The sequence below is a fragment of the Saccostrea echinata genome, unplaced genomic scaffold (assembly GCF_033153115.1).
Source record: "Saccostrea echinata isolate AGI-Se365-2 ecotype Australia unplaced genomic scaffold, CSIRO_AGI_Sech_v1 ptg000025l, whole genome shotgun sequence".
Lineage (NCBI taxonomy): Eukaryota > Metazoa > Mollusca > Bivalvia > Ostreida > Ostreidae > Saccostrea > Saccostrea echinata.
Window position 1 is genome coordinate 6606785 of NW_026889774.1, and position 16801 is coordinate 6623585.

General features: G+C 33.2%; 2 protein-coding genes across 2 annotated transcripts; both read left to right on the forward strand.

Annotated features, from left to right (window-relative positions):
* The first annotated feature begins 2657 nt into the window (after nt 1–2657).
* On the forward strand, nt 2658–16230 carry LOC133191919 (serine/threonine-protein phosphatase 6 catalytic subunit). Its single transcript, XM_061327679.1, has 10 exons — nt 2658–2761; nt 3044–3139; nt 8759–8824; nt 9034–9101; nt 9250–9323; nt 10468–10547; nt 10926–11043; nt 13816–13907; nt 15291–15348; nt 15667–16230. The coding sequence occupies exons 1-10, from the start codon at nt 2693–2695 to the stop codon at nt 15855–15857; spliced, it is 912 nt and encodes a 303-aa protein (XP_061183663.1). The 5' UTR covers nt 2658–2692; the 3' UTR covers nt 15858–16230.
* Nucleotides 11505–12439, forward strand: LOC133191920 (uncharacterized). Its single transcript, XM_061327680.1, has one exon. It carries the CDS (start codon nt 11525–11527, stop codon nt 12302–12304), a length of 780 nt encoding a protein of 259 aa, XP_061183664.1. The 5' UTR covers nt 11505–11524; the 3' UTR covers nt 12305–12439.
* Nucleotides 16231–16801: the final 571 nt, after the last annotated feature.

Below are 16801 nucleotides of genomic sequence, written 5' to 3' on the forward strand. Positions count from 1 at the left end.
CCGTTTTCTTTGTACACAATTTCAGGTCGATTGCCAATGCTCAAAATGAGTGTTATTGAAAAAAGAAAGCTTATTGTAGAAAGCTAGAGTTATCAAAGATTTGTAAAACTTTAAGAAACTTTTGAAACACTGAGTATTCCGCTGTCTACTATAGATTCACGTGGAGCAAAAAATTCATAGATGGAAAGGAATTCGGCAGAGGGAAAGAGCTGGTAGGGCTATGGGAATGGAATCCCATTTTTTTTATTTATGCAGTGTTGTTCTTACTGAGCAAATATCAACGCTTTCTTTGATCTGTGAATGCCTACAAACTCTTTTTGAATTTCTTTTCTTTTTGAACAATACAGAGTAGACGGTGACATACTGAGTATTCGGTGTTTCAGAAATATCACCAGATTTAACAATCCGTTACTTATACATTACTGAAAAAGGCTTTCTACTTTCAATGGCAGTAATTTTGAATATCAGCAGACAACAGAAGTATATTAAATAAATGGGAGGCTATCCATAAAAACTGCATGCATCATTAGAAAGTGCGGGTTATTATCATTAAATAAAAAAGTAACATTAAATTATATTGTTTGTTATGAATCCAACGTATCATTAAAAAAATCTCAATAATCTCTGGGAACACTATACATACTGATTTCTCATGCGTGGGGTCAGGTAGGATAATTTCATACCAAGAAAATCTTAATTTGCAATTGCGATTTACATTTTGGTGAAATCAATAAAAGCGCAACTTATGCTTATCACTAATACTGGCATGATATTGAGGCAATAAATTTCACCAGTTTTGAGGGATGGATCCTAAATTTTGAAACTTCCAAATAAGGAAACTAATTCTTCAGAAAACAATTAGACGCTTTTTCCACCTCTTTCCCCTTTATTACCCATATATCATAAATGCGTTCAAAACTTGAGGAAAAAATATTGCAAAAAGGAGAAAATACTTTTTGAATCAATAAAAGAAACTTAGACAAATGTTCTGATTGGCAAAATCAAAATTGACCCAAGGTCTGATTTGAAGTTTAGAGAAATATTCTACGTCGCTATTGCGCTGAGTGGGGGGGGGGGGGGGGGGGGGTTGAAAGTATACTTGTAAGGTAAGTAAGTTATAAATATACATGTATAAAAATTACCCATTAGAAAGCCACCTTTCTGTGATATGAAGGTCAAGGTTAGAGTCATATTTACCATCTCTAAGTTTATCATGTTTTTATTGAAAGATCAGTGTTGCCTCGCACCATATGTATCTGATTCAGTGATTAACGTAAACTTACTGCTCTTTGGTCGATTTCACCCTTGACTATATAAATTGGACCGCTGCATGTTTAAGTTCCATTTTTCCGCGATTCGACACTGCTTTTTTGCTGGAAAAATCCTGCTTTTCCGATGTCGATCAGCGAGATTTGATCAGCTCAAATAGCTCAGTTGGTAGAGTACCCGTCTACAGTCGATTCATGGGGCCCGAGTTTGATGATCGAATCGCTGGTTACATTTGGTGCCATGACCAGGATGTGAAAGGTGAAAGACCTGCCAGTAAAGAGTCTTGGTTGGGATCTTCGGGGTAAAAACCTTTAAGGAGGTAGCAATGTGGCGGTCAGGCAGGTTTGATTGTCGGTGGTCAGATACAGCTCAGCTGGAAGAGTCCGAATCCTGGTCTACTTCGTTGCATTTTTCTCCCTCACCAGTCACAATACACAGTAGTATATGGATTTTTTTCATAAAAAGAGAATAGTGCTTCAATTTTATGATTCATGCCCATCTTGAAGTCTTCAAATTCAGGCACTGCATGATCATGAACAGTTGACATTGCATTATCTTTATAGGCTATATACATGTATATTGCATCTTCAGAGAAGCTCTTCTTTAAAAAAATGAAAGTGATAGGATACCCCCTCCCCCTTACATTTGTTTTTAAAGTTTGTTAAAGAATGATCCACATCGGGAAATTAATGTGATATTATATATAGAAAATTCTTTACAGATCTTGGGAAATATTGAATTGTTTCAGGAACGTACCTGGTCATAACTGAGTTATAATTTCATTTTTCCACTATACAGTATACATGTATATTTCATTGAAAAGTGCATTTTTCTAAAATATTATTGCAATGTTATTTGTGGTTCTTTTTTTCTTTTTCTTTTTTTTTTCTTTTTTTTTTTTTTTTACTAAAATACCATAAAAGGTACCGTATAATTATTTTCAGTTTCTTCTGATCTTCACATAATTTCAACATACTTGTATCTCACTATATCTGCAGCATTCGATCAAATGCATTAATTCAATTTAAAATTTTACGATTCCAGTTTGGTAAGAAATCATTATTTGAGGTTAGTAATTTTGCCTTGACGATTTCTTAAATCATTCTCAATCATTAGTCTATCATTTTGTTTAGCATTTTAAGACAAGAATATTTGAACATGAACAATTTTTGCATGATTCAGTGTAAAAAATCATGAAAATTGGGCTAAAATTGACCTCGCAATAAGTTTTTATATATGGGATATATATTTTTTATTTTTTTTAAAAATCTTAATAATGAATAAATCATGCTCTTATCTGTTAATTGTGTGTAAAAGTACATTAATTAAATATACGGTTAACTCAAAATGTGTAATTAGAAAACAAATCCGGAAATACCGTCATTGTTTTTGAATGGTATAAATTCATCGAGGAAAAACAAACATGGCGGAAATCGAGAAGTGGATTGAGGTAGCAAAAGAATGTAAATACTTGCCTGAAAATGACCTTAAAGTAAGTTATAATATCGGGAACATAACATTGTAATTGGTTTTCAAGTCAAACACCATTAATCTGTTATGGTAATGTTCTTTTCTTCAGATTTCTCATTTGAGTAACCAATGCACTAACTAAACACTGAAACAGATAAATGGAGTTATGATGGTTTACAAGTTTTCCCAGTTATTGAATAATTTATAAAACCTACAAACAATAAATTCAACTTTCATATGCATATTTTATGTGCTTACCATTTCTGTTGAGTGCCAAATAAAATACTTCTTGTCAATATTACAGAAACTTTGTGATATGGTCTGTGAACTTCTGCTTGAGGAGTCAAACGTCCAGCCTGTTTCTTCACCAGTAACAGTGTGTGGGGATATACATGGACAGGTATATAATCAAATTATTTAATAATAAAAGGTATAGAAGCTTAAATGCTTCAACAGGTCTAGGAAAATCACTATATTTAGCTATATAGCTAAATCTACCTATATAGCTTTATTTACCTATATAATATAGCTTTATTTAGCTATTTCAGAGTAAATTTCTGTTTTATGAAAAGCAGACAAAAAGTCGCATAATGAGGCAGTATTAGTTTTCAACTTTGAAATGGACTGAAAACAATTCACCAAAAACCCACTTTTAAAAATGTTTCTCCTTTTGTGCAATTGCAGTCAAAGATCTAAAAGTTTTGGGGCTATGTATAACAGTTAATCTGTGAATAAGCAGCTACTTTAACAAAGAAAAGTAGTTTTGGTCAACAAGATAATTGATTGGTAATAATTCAGCACAATGCAAGGCAATCACACTTAGTCATGCCTCATCGCACTTCCAGTAATGGACAGCTATCCAAACAATAGAGATGCATTTTTTGGTTAAAAAGTGTTTAAAAGAGGCAATGTTTTTACTATCTATGCCCTAGGTTGTTTTTATCAAACCTTTTTAAAAAAGTATCAGCCATAATTTTCATGCGACTTTTTGTTTGCTTTTCATAAAACAGAAACTTATTCTAAAATAGCTAAATAAAGCTATATTATATAGGTAAATAAAGCTATATAGGTAAATTAAGCTATATAGCTAAATATAGTGATTTTCCTGGACCTGTTCAATTGGGTCATATGGATTTGTAAAAGGTCATCTTTGCCAGCCAAGGGTTTTTAATCTGCTACTCTCCTCACAAGCTCTTGCTATCAAAATTCAGGATTTTTTTTCTCAAGTTGTGACTGGGGTAAATTGATATCATATGATCAATCTGAATCTGCTTCTTTTGGGATATTTCTTGACTATATTCTTGAAAATGAAAAACAAGCCAATGGTACATGCCATTCTATAAAAAGCTACATGTATGGTATCATCCATCATTAAGTTGATGTGCATATAATTTTATCTGAAATCTATATATTGAAGATATACATCTGCATCCTAAATAACAAGTAAACATTGCTCAATTTTTGCTCTATAGTTATTCTTCATATACTTTGATTTTTTAAAATGCTCTTCATTTCTGTCAATAACGCAAGCTGCGTGTATTAGGTAAGATTAGATGTAAACAATCCTGATGTTTAATAGCACAATAGCCCAAGGGTTTATGAGGAGAGAAGCAAGATCAGAACCCCTTAATTGGCTAGGGAATATGGTAAAAGGTCCATTCATCAGTGTTTTCAATAAGATTTTCAATAGAAGGAAATATATTTGGAACAGCAGGAAACCAATATCGGCGAGGGGTCAGGGGGCCGCATCAGGCCCCCAGCGTGTCCAGGGCAGAGCCCTGGTAGGGGGCCCAGGGGGACAAAGCCCCCTGGCCGAAAACGAAAATTGGCATTTTTGACTCATTTTTCTTACCTCTCAGGCCAATAAATTTTTCACATTTCTGTCGCTATCAATCACCAAATTTTACCTAATAAAGCCATTTAGAAAACAATTTGTACCGCTTTCACTGATTTGTTATATGGACTTTTGACGGACTGATTTTTTTCCCCTGAAAACTAGGTGTCTGTAAAAACATTAAGACAACTTAAGTATGAAATTCTAGCACAGACAATTGTTTGTGTTAGAATTTCATACTGAAAATGCTACATAATTAGTCCCTTTCACATTAACTGGTCAGGAAAATTATTCAAAATTAAGGAAATAATTTATTTAAAAATTTAAGAACTTTTTAACACATAGTGACATACAATACCCCCAAAAATTGAAATATTCTGCAATCTCAGACTAAAATATCATAAACCTTTCAATTTATTTACTATTTTGTACAGATTGTCAGAATGAAATAATTAAGAAAATGGATACAAATACAAAATACAAGTACATAAAAACCTTCTTAAATGTGAAATGTTGCAATGTTCCTGTATTTCAAGAGAACTAACACAAATAAATGAGAATACAAATTTACATTTTCAATTTGAGGAAATTCTGTAAGAATTACTTCCTATGTCCCACGTCTTAGTCACGATTAAAAAATTAAGACTTTTATTTGTAAGGTCTTAAAATTATATCAGTCTAGATATAAATGGTTTCTGTTGTGATAATCTTGACCTAGCTTGTGGAGTGACAGTGAATGTTAAAAAAAAAACATTTATTTTCCTGTTCGACAATTTAGGCCGTAGATACCTGAAGCTTGCGTCAGTGAAGCCCCAAATTCTCTATAATCATGATCATATCCTGTATAGCTAAAGTTAAATCGCAATCGTTGAGTTGTGAATTTTATATGAGGTTGGAATTATTCATTAAAAATTTATTCTTTAAACTTTACTCTCGCAAGTTATAGCCTTGTTTTGCAGGTTGCACAACAGTATTAAATTTTGCTATATATTCTTACCAAAAATGCGCAACTTTGAGTAGGTGGTATTAATTCAAAACAAACTTTTGAGAAGTTTCCTTTTCAGATCTTGTAAAACAATTCTTTATAAAGATTTTAGTACCAAAAAATACATAGGCATCCAGCAAGGCACGCAAGTTTGTTTCGTTGGAAGTCGAGCAGGTGCTTGAAAATCAAGTCCAGGACCTAATCACTCCCCACTCAAATACAGTATATAGAAAAATCAGCACGCCCTAAATTATAATGAATCTAGTCAATACAGGAAGTTTACATATTGTTTTTCATCTCATAAAAAAATTCAGCTCCAGTCTCGTGTTAAAATGCCCGAATCGGAAGGGAAGATTCAGGAATTATTTTGCGTCAGCCATGATTTGACGTGAACCTCAAGTGAAATACTGTTATGACACCTGCAATAAAACTTAAAATTTTTGCTTGCAAGAATAATGCTATTTTCCCGATCTGTAATGAATATTCAATGTAATAAAGCAAGTTTCATAAAAATCCGTCTCAAGGTAGGAAAAATATTTGCGACACTCGGTGACAGGGGTGTTCGCGGTGAACGCGGATTTCTAAAAATATGGCAAAAGTTGAACTGTATGTCATGATCTTGTGCGTTGAACTTTTGTTATTTTTTCGTCTCAAATTTTAAATTAATGCATACTGATTCACATAAGGATTAAAAATTATTTAAAATATGTTTGCTTTTTATTACAGGGCGAAAGAAGTAGTCTTTGTCATAGGGAAGGGGGGTGGAGTTAAAAAGAGCATTGAAATAATACATATTATTGAAATATCATGGCGTTTTCTGCTTAATTACGATTGTTTTGCCTAAATAATTCTTTTTTCTAACCAGATTTCTGCATCTGTTACCACTGTGTTCCAAATTAACCGATATTTACACAAATTGAGAATTTTTATTTTGCTCCGGGTTTAGTCTAAATTCTTTAAATTTATAGACTTTGAAATTGTTTATGAGTAAATACTGTTAACGAGTGTGATGGCAAGGTATTTGTTAAAGTCTCTTCTAATTTTCATGCATTTCTCTCAACCCGATACATCGAAATCAGGCCCTTGTGTGGTCAAGATAAATTATTTTAGAGGAAATCTGGACTAATTTTCTATGCTCCATTAAACGCGAACGAACGGCAATGACGGCCAAAAAATGCCATTATTTCTCATTTTCCGTCTAAACTCACGAAATTAAACCTTAAATTATAGACTACAATATTTCTAAGTATAAAATCTGGTTTTACTGCAGGTTGCACAACAGTATTAAATTTTGCTATATATTCTTACCAAAAATGCGCAACTTTGAGTAGGTGGTATTAATTCAAAACAAACTTTTGAGAAGTTTCCTTTTCAGATCTTGTAAAACAATTCTTTATAAAGATTTTAGTACCAAAAAATACATAGGCATCCAGCAAGGCACGCAAGTTTGTTTCGTTGGAAGTCGAGCAGGTGCTTGAAAATCAAGTCCAGGACCTAATCACTCCCCACTCAAATACAGTATATAGAAAAATCAGCACGCCCTAAATTATAGCGAGCGCAGCGAGCGGCGCGAAGCGCCGCTCGTCACTGCGAGCTCTAACGACAACGCCTGGGCGAAGAGAAAATTCGGACTACTGCACATTCATTCAATAGAATTTTTTTCCGCAGTAATTCTGACCCACAATGCATCGCTTCTTGTTCTCGCTGCTAACTTCGTTCACGCGGTGACAACAACTAAAATTTCACACAAAATTAACTCACCTTAATTTAATGGATATTGCATGCAGATAGTAGATTAAACGTTCTTAGTTAAAATATTTGCACTCTTTAAACTTTGTTTATGGAAATGCAGCTAACATACGACGTCATGTGACGTCACAGTCTGTCTCGTGCGGTTTGAAGAGGCGGATCATAATAATGAAGTGAACACTGCGCTCGCCCCAACGGTCGCACCGTCAACATATTAATGAATCTAGTCAATACAGGAAGTTTACATATTGTTTTTCATCTCATAAAAAAATTCAGCTCCAGTCTCGTGTTAAAATGCCCGAATCGGAAGGGAAGATTCAGGAATTATTTTGCGTCAGCCATGATTTGACGTGAACCTCAAGTGAAATACTGTTATGACACCTGCAATGTTGTACGTATTGGATCTAATCAAACTTCCATAAAAAAAGAGCGCACTCAAGGGAAGTTACTCTATATCATATAGATAGTTGCGATAAAATCTACGGATTTCGCTTACCAACCCCGGCAAAATCCCAATTACGGAAATCTCACAGCCGGCAAAATTTCTCTTACAGGTGGTTAATTTTGCTGGTTGCCGGCTCTTATTGAAAACACTGCATTCATTAGCATAATTTACAACAGGTCAATTCCTGTTTTTAATATATTCAGAACACCAGAGTGAGATTTCATAACCATGATAGTGTAACTGTAAACACTGTATAGAATGTTTATCGTTAAGATGGATAAAATTGTAAAATCAGGTTAAACAAAAACACCCAGAGACATATATAACAAAAATTTGAAACTGTTGGAAATCTCAAGATTTCTTCCATGTGCTATTGTTTTAATTTTTGTTTTTCAAATCTTGCACCATTTAAATCATAAAAATCTTTAAAATGATCAAGAATAACAAAGTAGAACCTTTTATTCATTTCAAAAAATATTCAGAATGTTATATTTTCATAATAGTTTTTATACATTAACAAAGGTGAAATCTGAAATACCAACAAGTGACATTGGTCAGCCATATCTCTGAGATTTTGCCAACCTTTTGATCATTTACTTCTTTAATTTGCTTTGTTTGCTTTTATTTACTAATACACATGTATATAGTTTAAAAACTTTACCAGTCTGACACCCATACCTGATCATACATTTATAATGATTTATTTAAATCAAAATACAAAACCAACTAAGAGTAATTAATAGGATTGACCTGTCACATATTCTAGACAGGAAGTACAGGAGTTGCAAATCTCTGTTATTTATGTCTCTGAAAAAACAAACAAACAAAGAAAAAATTCACCCAGTACTTCCAGACAATTAATTGGATATACAGTAACAAATTTTGATTATGTATTGATGACAAAATTTTAGAAGCATGGTATTTTGCTATGAGCTTTCAATTTGTGTTTGTTATATTGTAATAAAATATTATTTATCATTATAAATTATGTTTTTTTTTAAAATAGTTTTATGACTTGATGGAATTATTCCGAACAGGAGGGCAGTGTCCAGACACAAACTACATTTTTATGGTATGTTCACTTGCATAAGCATTAACTAAGTCTTTATAACAATTTTTTTTAATCATAAGGTCTTTGTACCTAGAATTTATCATTCATTTTCAGGAAATAATTATGTTGTAAATTTTTTAGAATTCGAAAATTTAGTCTACCATGTTATTTAGTTATTTTTATGAATTTCTTCTATACATGCTTAGGTGTGCTTACTTTTCTTCATATAGGGAGACTTTGTTGACCGTGGATATTATAGTTTGGAAACTTTCACATTGTTACTGACACTAAAAGCCAGGTAAAATACAGGTGTACAGTATTTTCATGTAGCTAAAGAAAGAAAAGTGTAATGGCAACTGAATTACCTTATTTTGTAGTAGTGTTTAGCTATAGCAACAGTCTACTGTAACTCTTTTTTTTTACTATTTTAAAATTTAAATCGACAGATGGCCAGACAAAATAATTCTGTTGAGAGGAAATCATGAAAGCAGACAGATAACTCAGATATATGGATTTTATGGTAAGTAATTGTATTCCACAAATGACCAGTCACCCCCACCTTCCCCACCCCATCAAATGTAAAATAAATACATGTACACGATACATTTTTTTTCTCAAGAAAAAAAAAAGTTTTAGCTACTATAAGAAGTGGGGCTTGAACAATAAATCCTAGAAAATAGATATGTAAATGATACTTCATTTGATACATGTACATGTATGTGCTGTTAGAAATGAATCAAAAAGTGTAATTTAATTACCATAGGTTGAAATTTTATTCAATTTCCGGTTAAAATTTTTGCTCATGTACTTATCTCCCTTGTCAAGTCTATCAACATGCATGTGCCGGTACCAGCCATTTAATGGCCAGAATCATCTGAAGATCTCTAAGCATCATTGTTTACATTCAGTAATAAAACTGTGGAATGGTGTTTGAAAATGTGATTAAAGCTGTAAGATTTTACTGTTAAATAATTCTGATTTGTCAATTCCATTGGCTCTGTGGAAACTCACTGAATGTCAGCCAGTGACAGTGAGACTTGCAAACCTTACTAAGTACTTAATGACATTTCCTTTTATGCCCGAAAGACCAAGAAATACATGTACTTATGAAATGCTGTTAAGGTTCATAATATGAATGAAAAAAAAAACTAAAATAAGAAATTTGATACTGGAATGTTAATACAGTTGAATTTTGATATCTCAAATACCATGGATATGTTGAACCCATCTGGAAGTCCCAGCCGCTAATCATTCTCTTAGTATTTTATCCTTGATTTCTGAAATCTTATATCTCGAATTATTTCTTTTACCATTAATTTCGAGATAACAAGGTTTGACTGTGTTAATAACTTTTTGAGGGGAAACTTTCCACTGGTATGTTTTTGATGGAACATTTCCATCAGCACATGAATATTCTTGTCTGTTGTATTTTGTTTGGTGAACTATACATGTAGTCATGTACATACTGTGTGTTGTGGACAGACATGTCAGTCAATGTGTTAGCAGCAGCTTGTTGAACAGACATCTCTTGTATGTCTGTCCTAATTTGCTTTCCCAGAAGGCTACATTTCTGCAGCTGTAGATATGGGAAATAAGATTTCTAACATGTATGTATACCCACACAGATGCTCTGTTTGAAAAAGTGTATGTTTTTTAACCTATAGATGAATGTCAGTCTAAATATGGGAATGCCAATGCCTGGAGGTATTGCTGTAAAGTGTTTGATCTCCTCACAGTAGCAGCAGTGAGTATGAACTATGATTAACATATACGGGGATTTTGTATTTGAAGGAATCTTTTACTAAGTTTTTATTTGTTTCTCCAAAAATATTGCAAACATGCTCTAAGGCATTTCAGCAAGCCAGGGGTTTTTGGTCCATTTCGCTCTCTCTTCTGGAGAGCAAAGCGGACCGAAAATCCTTGGCTTGCAAAGATGGTATTAAGAGATCACCAGACTTAAATGATATATATACAAGTGTATCTTTTAGCAGTAATTCATGTGTCTTTGAGTGATAGAGTTGTGGAATTCAATTTTCCATTATAAAAACTTTATTTTGTTAGTATGCAGATTTTTTTCTTTCTATTAATTTAAAATAGAGATCATAATGATTTTTTTCAACAGATTATAGATGAGTGTGTTTTGTGTGTCCATGGAGGTCTGTCCCCAGATATAAAGACCATTGACCAGATTAGAACAATTGAGAGGAATCAAGAAATCCCTCACAAAGGAGCTTTTTGTGATATCCTTTTTTTGTGTGTATATGTATTTGGATTTTTTCTTTCAGGTAACTGTTAACGAAGGTCATGCATTTTTACAAGTTGTGTCACATAGCTAAAAATATGGAATTTTTCCAAATGATAGACCCAAAACAGATTGTTATGTTACATACAGAAACAATATTTTCTTTTGTCTTTCTTCAGTTTGCTGAAAAAAAGTTGGGTTTTTTTTGTTTGTTTTTTTTTAATATATAAAAAGATAACTCTTGAAACATAAAATTAGCTGGTTATTTAAGTAATGTAATAAGTGTAAGAGTTTCTGGTGTTTAACTGTGAAATTTTCTCACTGGCTCAAAGTTTGGTTGGTTTAAATGAAACTGCATTTAAAATTCGAAGCAATGTAGTACGACTTAATAAAAGGAAGTATGAATCATTATACGTACGCTTTACTCAATAACCAAACCTGACCTGATTTCACGTGTTTTATGAACTTTTTATCATAAAATGTCTAGTTTAGTGCGGAAAACGTTTCTGTGTGCGCTGAAAACGAGATCTTCTTTCCAACATTATGGATTCACGGCAATAAGAAATCTGACCGGTCGTACCATGGTGTGTAAAAGGACATTTTCAAGCCTTGTCAATTTTCCGAGGCAATTCGGAAGCGTACAACAGCGTTGGTGTCATCAGAAAAGTGCCAGCCTTGAAAGTGATTCCAATTTGTCGAAGTACCTGGAATCTGAAATAAAGTCAGAAACGGAGGACGGGCTTGAAGAAATTGACAACCTTCTTGATGGATGGACAAAGGAATGTGAAGGAGTTCAAGTGGTTTTAAACAAGAAGATAGGCAAAGAGACTGTCAGAGTAAAATTCAGCATTGCTGGAGCTCTGGAGGAATATGGACCAGAGGGAGAGGAAGTAGAGTATGAGATGCCATTGTTTTGTAAGCCTCCCTTTGAAGTTGAAATTGTCAAGCCTAGTGGTAACACAATGGCTATCCGTTGCATGATTTCAGAAGAAATCGGGGAAGAGCCATCAGAGGATGATGTGTCTGACAGATTCGAAATTATCAACGTTGCAATGACCCAAGGAGAAGTTAAAGAAACAACATATGTTTGCGAAGCAGAAAATATGGATGTTGACATGTATGAGGGGCTTATGGACGTTCTTGATGAAAGAGGCATTGACAGAGCTTTCACTCAAGACTTGATTGAATTTAGCACAAAATATGAAAAGAAGGCATATGTTAACTTCATTTCATCAATGAAGAAGTTTGCAGATGAATAGTGCTGTTGTGACAGTTTTTGACAAGAAAGATTTGCATTAACATGTAGAGAACATTTTTTAACAACTCACCATGATTTGTTCCATTATGTTTTATGTAATATCATAAGTGATTTATGAATAAAATTTTAGATCTGACTTTTTAAAAAATTCATATAATGAACATTCTGTTCAGTGCATAGAAGGTAAAGTCATATTGCTGCTGAACATTTGTTTCCGACTAACTTGGGCATTAACTAAATTAACTAAAAAAGGAGGGGGGGGGGTGTTTTGCCTCTTTTCTAAGCCAGCTTCCTTCATATACATGACTCTTCTTGTCATTTTATTGGGGGCAGGGGGTGGTGGATAGGGGGTCCTAGGTCATTTTGTGTTGCCTGCAGAGCAGAGCGACACTTGGGGATCACTTTACTTGAATACTGTCCTTTCTTCTGTCTGTTACACCGTATTTATAGGTATGGATTTGATATTTTGCACATTTATTGCTTGGCACTTTGGCTTTTGTAGAATACTATGGTTGTGACCTTTTAACTTGACTCCTGACCTACTTTTCAAAATAGCTCATTGTACATATACACAGCATATTTTTGACATTTAAAAGGTAAATTTATGCTATTTAGCATGTACATTGTTTGACATTACTAGCGTTACAATCCACTTGACTTTGACCTTCCTTGCAAAAATACTCTGAATGGTTGATTCAGTTTGTGTTTCTTTTGATTTTGTGAGGCAGGGTTTTGAAATTAGCAACTATAATTCATGTTTATGAGCTCATGAAACTACTTTGAAACTGTATGCCATGCTGTAACCACACAAACTGAAATTTAAATAGATTGTACTTTCAAAATACATCGTGATTGGTATACCAGTATTAAAGAAAGACTGAAATCTCTTTTGGGGATGGTTAGATTAAACACGCATTTATCATGTTTTAAAATGAAAAATATATATTTTTTTAAAGGTTAATTTCAATTTCATTATTCCCCCTAGCTTTGGAGATTGGGGAATCATATTTCTATTCTAAAATCAGATTTTATATGATAAACGCTATTCTTCATGGATTTTTCCTGTGCTTTTATAAATCATGATAATGCTAGTAGCAAATAAATAACTGGCCACTCTTCGGTTTATTGTTATTTTTAATGATGCTATAAAGCAGGCGACACATTTGTTCCTTGGAACTCTCTAGTTTGATAATGTAGAAATTCAATAACTCTGTAAATCCAGGGGGGTGGGAGCTTTAGATCCAAGAAATTGTGAAGTCATTTCTTGCTGCCTTCTTTCCTAAAATTATTAATATATCAGAAATGCTCATTATTTCATAATTGTAAAATGAGTATTCATTTTTGTATTCATAAATATCTGTCTATTCAAGAGAATGATTGGTTTGTAACAGAAATTTTTAAATTGTGCAGATTTTTCCAAAATACACATGTTAATTAAAAGCCAATGTTGGAATATTTCAAAAACAAGTATTGTTTGATGATAATTTGACATTTTTCCTTAATGCTGTATACATTTGGTATGGTCTGATCCTGAGGATGTTGAGACATGGGCAATCAGTCCCAGGGGTGCAGGATGGCTCTTTGGGGCAAAGGTCACAAATGAGGTAAGAATGCTATTTTTTTGGCATGGAAGATCCTTTAAAATGAAAGATGGAAATCCCATATAAGTGGGGGGGTTTTATGAAAGGAAAGATGGGGATCACCAGACCCAAGTTTCTTTACAAAAGGCCTTGGTCAGTGGAGATTAAAAAAAAATGAAGTCTGATTTATGAGCTGACTTGCACTGTATGCAGTTAGTAGCTGATCTGAGCATAAAGCTCAAGTTGCTTTTCTGATAACATTCATCCAATTTTAACCAAACTTGTCACAAGCATTCTTGAGTAAAGGGGATTCAAGTTTGTTCAAATGAGGGGCCACATACTATTAAAAGGAGAATGAAATGCAGATTTAGGGTGGGTATCTTAAAAATCCTCTCGGAACTACTGGACCAGAAAAGAGGAAATTGATAGTTTTAAGATACAAGGTAAAGTTAATTTTATTCAAATCATGGCCCCAGGGAGTTGGTTGGGGCCAGAATTCAAGAAGTTTAGCATGGGAATATAGAGGGGAAAATTTCTTTATGCATGTATTTTGTTTTTAAGAACATTAAATGCTATGAGTAGTGAAATTAATATGCAATCATCCCCAGGTAGTATAGATTCAGGTTCAAATTATAGTCCCATGGGGTAGAAAGGGGTCAAAATGCAAAGTTTAATATGAGAATATTTAGGAATTTTTTTTAATAATCTCAATAACAAGGCAATGATAAGTCACATTAATGTGCATGCATCCTCAGAGAGTGTAAATTTAAGAATTTTAAGTTTGTTTGAAATGTGCCATCCAGGAATAGGGTTGGGGCACAATAGGGTATCCAAGTTTTACATGACAATATATAGGGAAAAAATTATTAAATAATTTCTTTTAAAGAACAGCAGATCCATGATAAGTCATTCATGTACATACTACACAAGTATTCTCAAGTTTTGCAGATTTAAATTCGTTGAAATCATAATCTCCATGGGTAGGAGTAAAAGTTTCACATGGAAGGTATAGTTTAATAAAAAACAATGTACAAAAACTTTCCTCTTATGAACAGTAAGGCCGTTATTAGTGATGTTTGATGCAAACATCATCCAGCGTTGTAGATTCAAGTTTAAGGGCCACTGGTGCAAGGGTACCGTGGGATCACAATAGAAATTCAAAGAAAATATCTTTTAAAAAACTTCTTGTAAAGAACAACATGGTCATGATTAGTCATAAAAATATGCAGAAATTTCAGTGTGTAGATTCAAGTTTCTTCAAATATGACTCTGGGGCTAGGTTTGTGCCATTGTTTTGAAAAACGCTGCCAAGGTGACTCAGGTGAGCATTGTGGCTTATGGGCATCTTGTATAAAAATGCCACCAGGAACATAAAATTGCTAATTAAGAAATATTTCATCATTTCAGTTTATGCATATCAACAACCTGAAACTTATATGCAGAGCTCATCAGTTAGTGCACGAAGGTAATATATATTTATGTACTAGACAATGTTTTGTAAAAACTGACAATAAAGCACGCATAATTAATGAGATGATAAAGGTGGAAAATACTGAAATGCTGTATTTAGTACTGTGGAGAACTGAATAATAAGTTACATAGTATGCATCATCGCGGACATGGAGTCCGCATACAGCTCTCTCCTATACTGGCCAGACGTACGTTTTGGCCATGGTTTGCGACGATGCATAGTATGTTAGATAATATTAATACATGTATTAATCATTGAATTCATAAGTTTTAGTGAATTGCTTCATATCTGTATGGATGATTTTTTTTTCAGGCTATAAGTACATGTTTGATGAGAAACTTGTGACAGTCTGGTCAGCACCTAACTACTGTTATCGATGTGGAAACATTGCAGCAGTTTTATCATTCAAAGATCCAGACACAAGAGAGGCCAAATTATTCCGTGCTGTACCAGAACACGAGAGGGTCATTCCAGCACGCACAACAACTCCATATTTTCTATAGGACAGTCATAAGTTTTTAATTCAGCTTTTGGATCGGTGACAGATTTGGAACAAAATATATATTGTCTCATTAAATGATAAATGAAATAACAGGAAAATAGATTACTCCATTAGTAAATTAAAATTTAAAAAAAAGCTCATAAATTATCATGTGTTATGACAATTTACATTGATTGTAAAGCCTTCAGGTTGTTTTCATTTTTTCACATAAGAATGTGAAAAAGTAAACATTTCTCATGGATTTTAGAACGTTTATAACATACGCAGACATTATCAAAACATTGAAGAGCATGTCAATTTAAAACCTCTTTATTGAAATCTGATCTTTTATAATTGTGTTTGTAAATAATGTAAATAAATGTATTTTTAAACAATTTTCTTCCTTTATTTTTCATCTTTTCAGACAATTATCATTTTTTACTTCATAAATGAAGGCTATTTTTTTCAAGTTTGATTGCTTTTTAGTTTTTATTTCAGCAAAACAATTTGTTTGACCTTTAAGATATTTTTGATAACTGGATATTTTTATCGGCCTAGATATCCTCTCCAGTTCGTCGGGGGGGGGGGGGGTCTCTATCCTGTTCCATTTTTTTTTTCAGAATACTGGTAATTTGCCATTGCTTGACTTTAATTAAAGCAACAAAAAAGGGGGAGAGGGCAACTAGCATCTAAATAAATAATAATCTTTGTTTTACTCTCTTTTTTTTTGGCAAGATGAATTGCAATCAGACTAAAACTGCAGAAGTAGTAGCCTTTTAAAAGAATTTTAGAGAAATTTCGATTTTAGTTACCAAGGCAACATCATTCATCAAAATCAAAAAACAAAGACAATTATGTATCTCAATGTAGTCTCAGGGCTACTTGCATGCCACGTTATATCAAAATCAGACAAAACTGTAGGCGAAGTAATGTTTTGAAAGTATATCAAAGAAATTTCAATTTTTT

Excerpts from the sequence above, each read along its gene's own strand:
- LOC133191919 (XM_061327679.1), top strand. The coding sequence starts at position 2,693 with ATGGCGGAAATCGAGAAGTGGATTGAGGTAGCAAAAGAATGTAAATAC. Across the intron at positions 10,548-10,925 it reads ATCTCCTCACAGTAGCAGCA|ATTATAGATGAGTGTGTTTT; the intron begins GTGAGTATGAAC and ends TTTTTTCAACAG. Across the intron at positions 15,349-15,666 it reads TCATCAGTTAGTGCACGAAG|GCTATAAGTACATGTTTGAT; the intron begins GTAATATATATT and ends TTTTTTTTTCAG.
- LOC133191920 (XM_061327680.1), top strand. The coding sequence starts at position 11,525 with ATGTCTAGTTTAGTGCGGAAAACGTTTCTGTGTGCGCTGAAAACGAGA.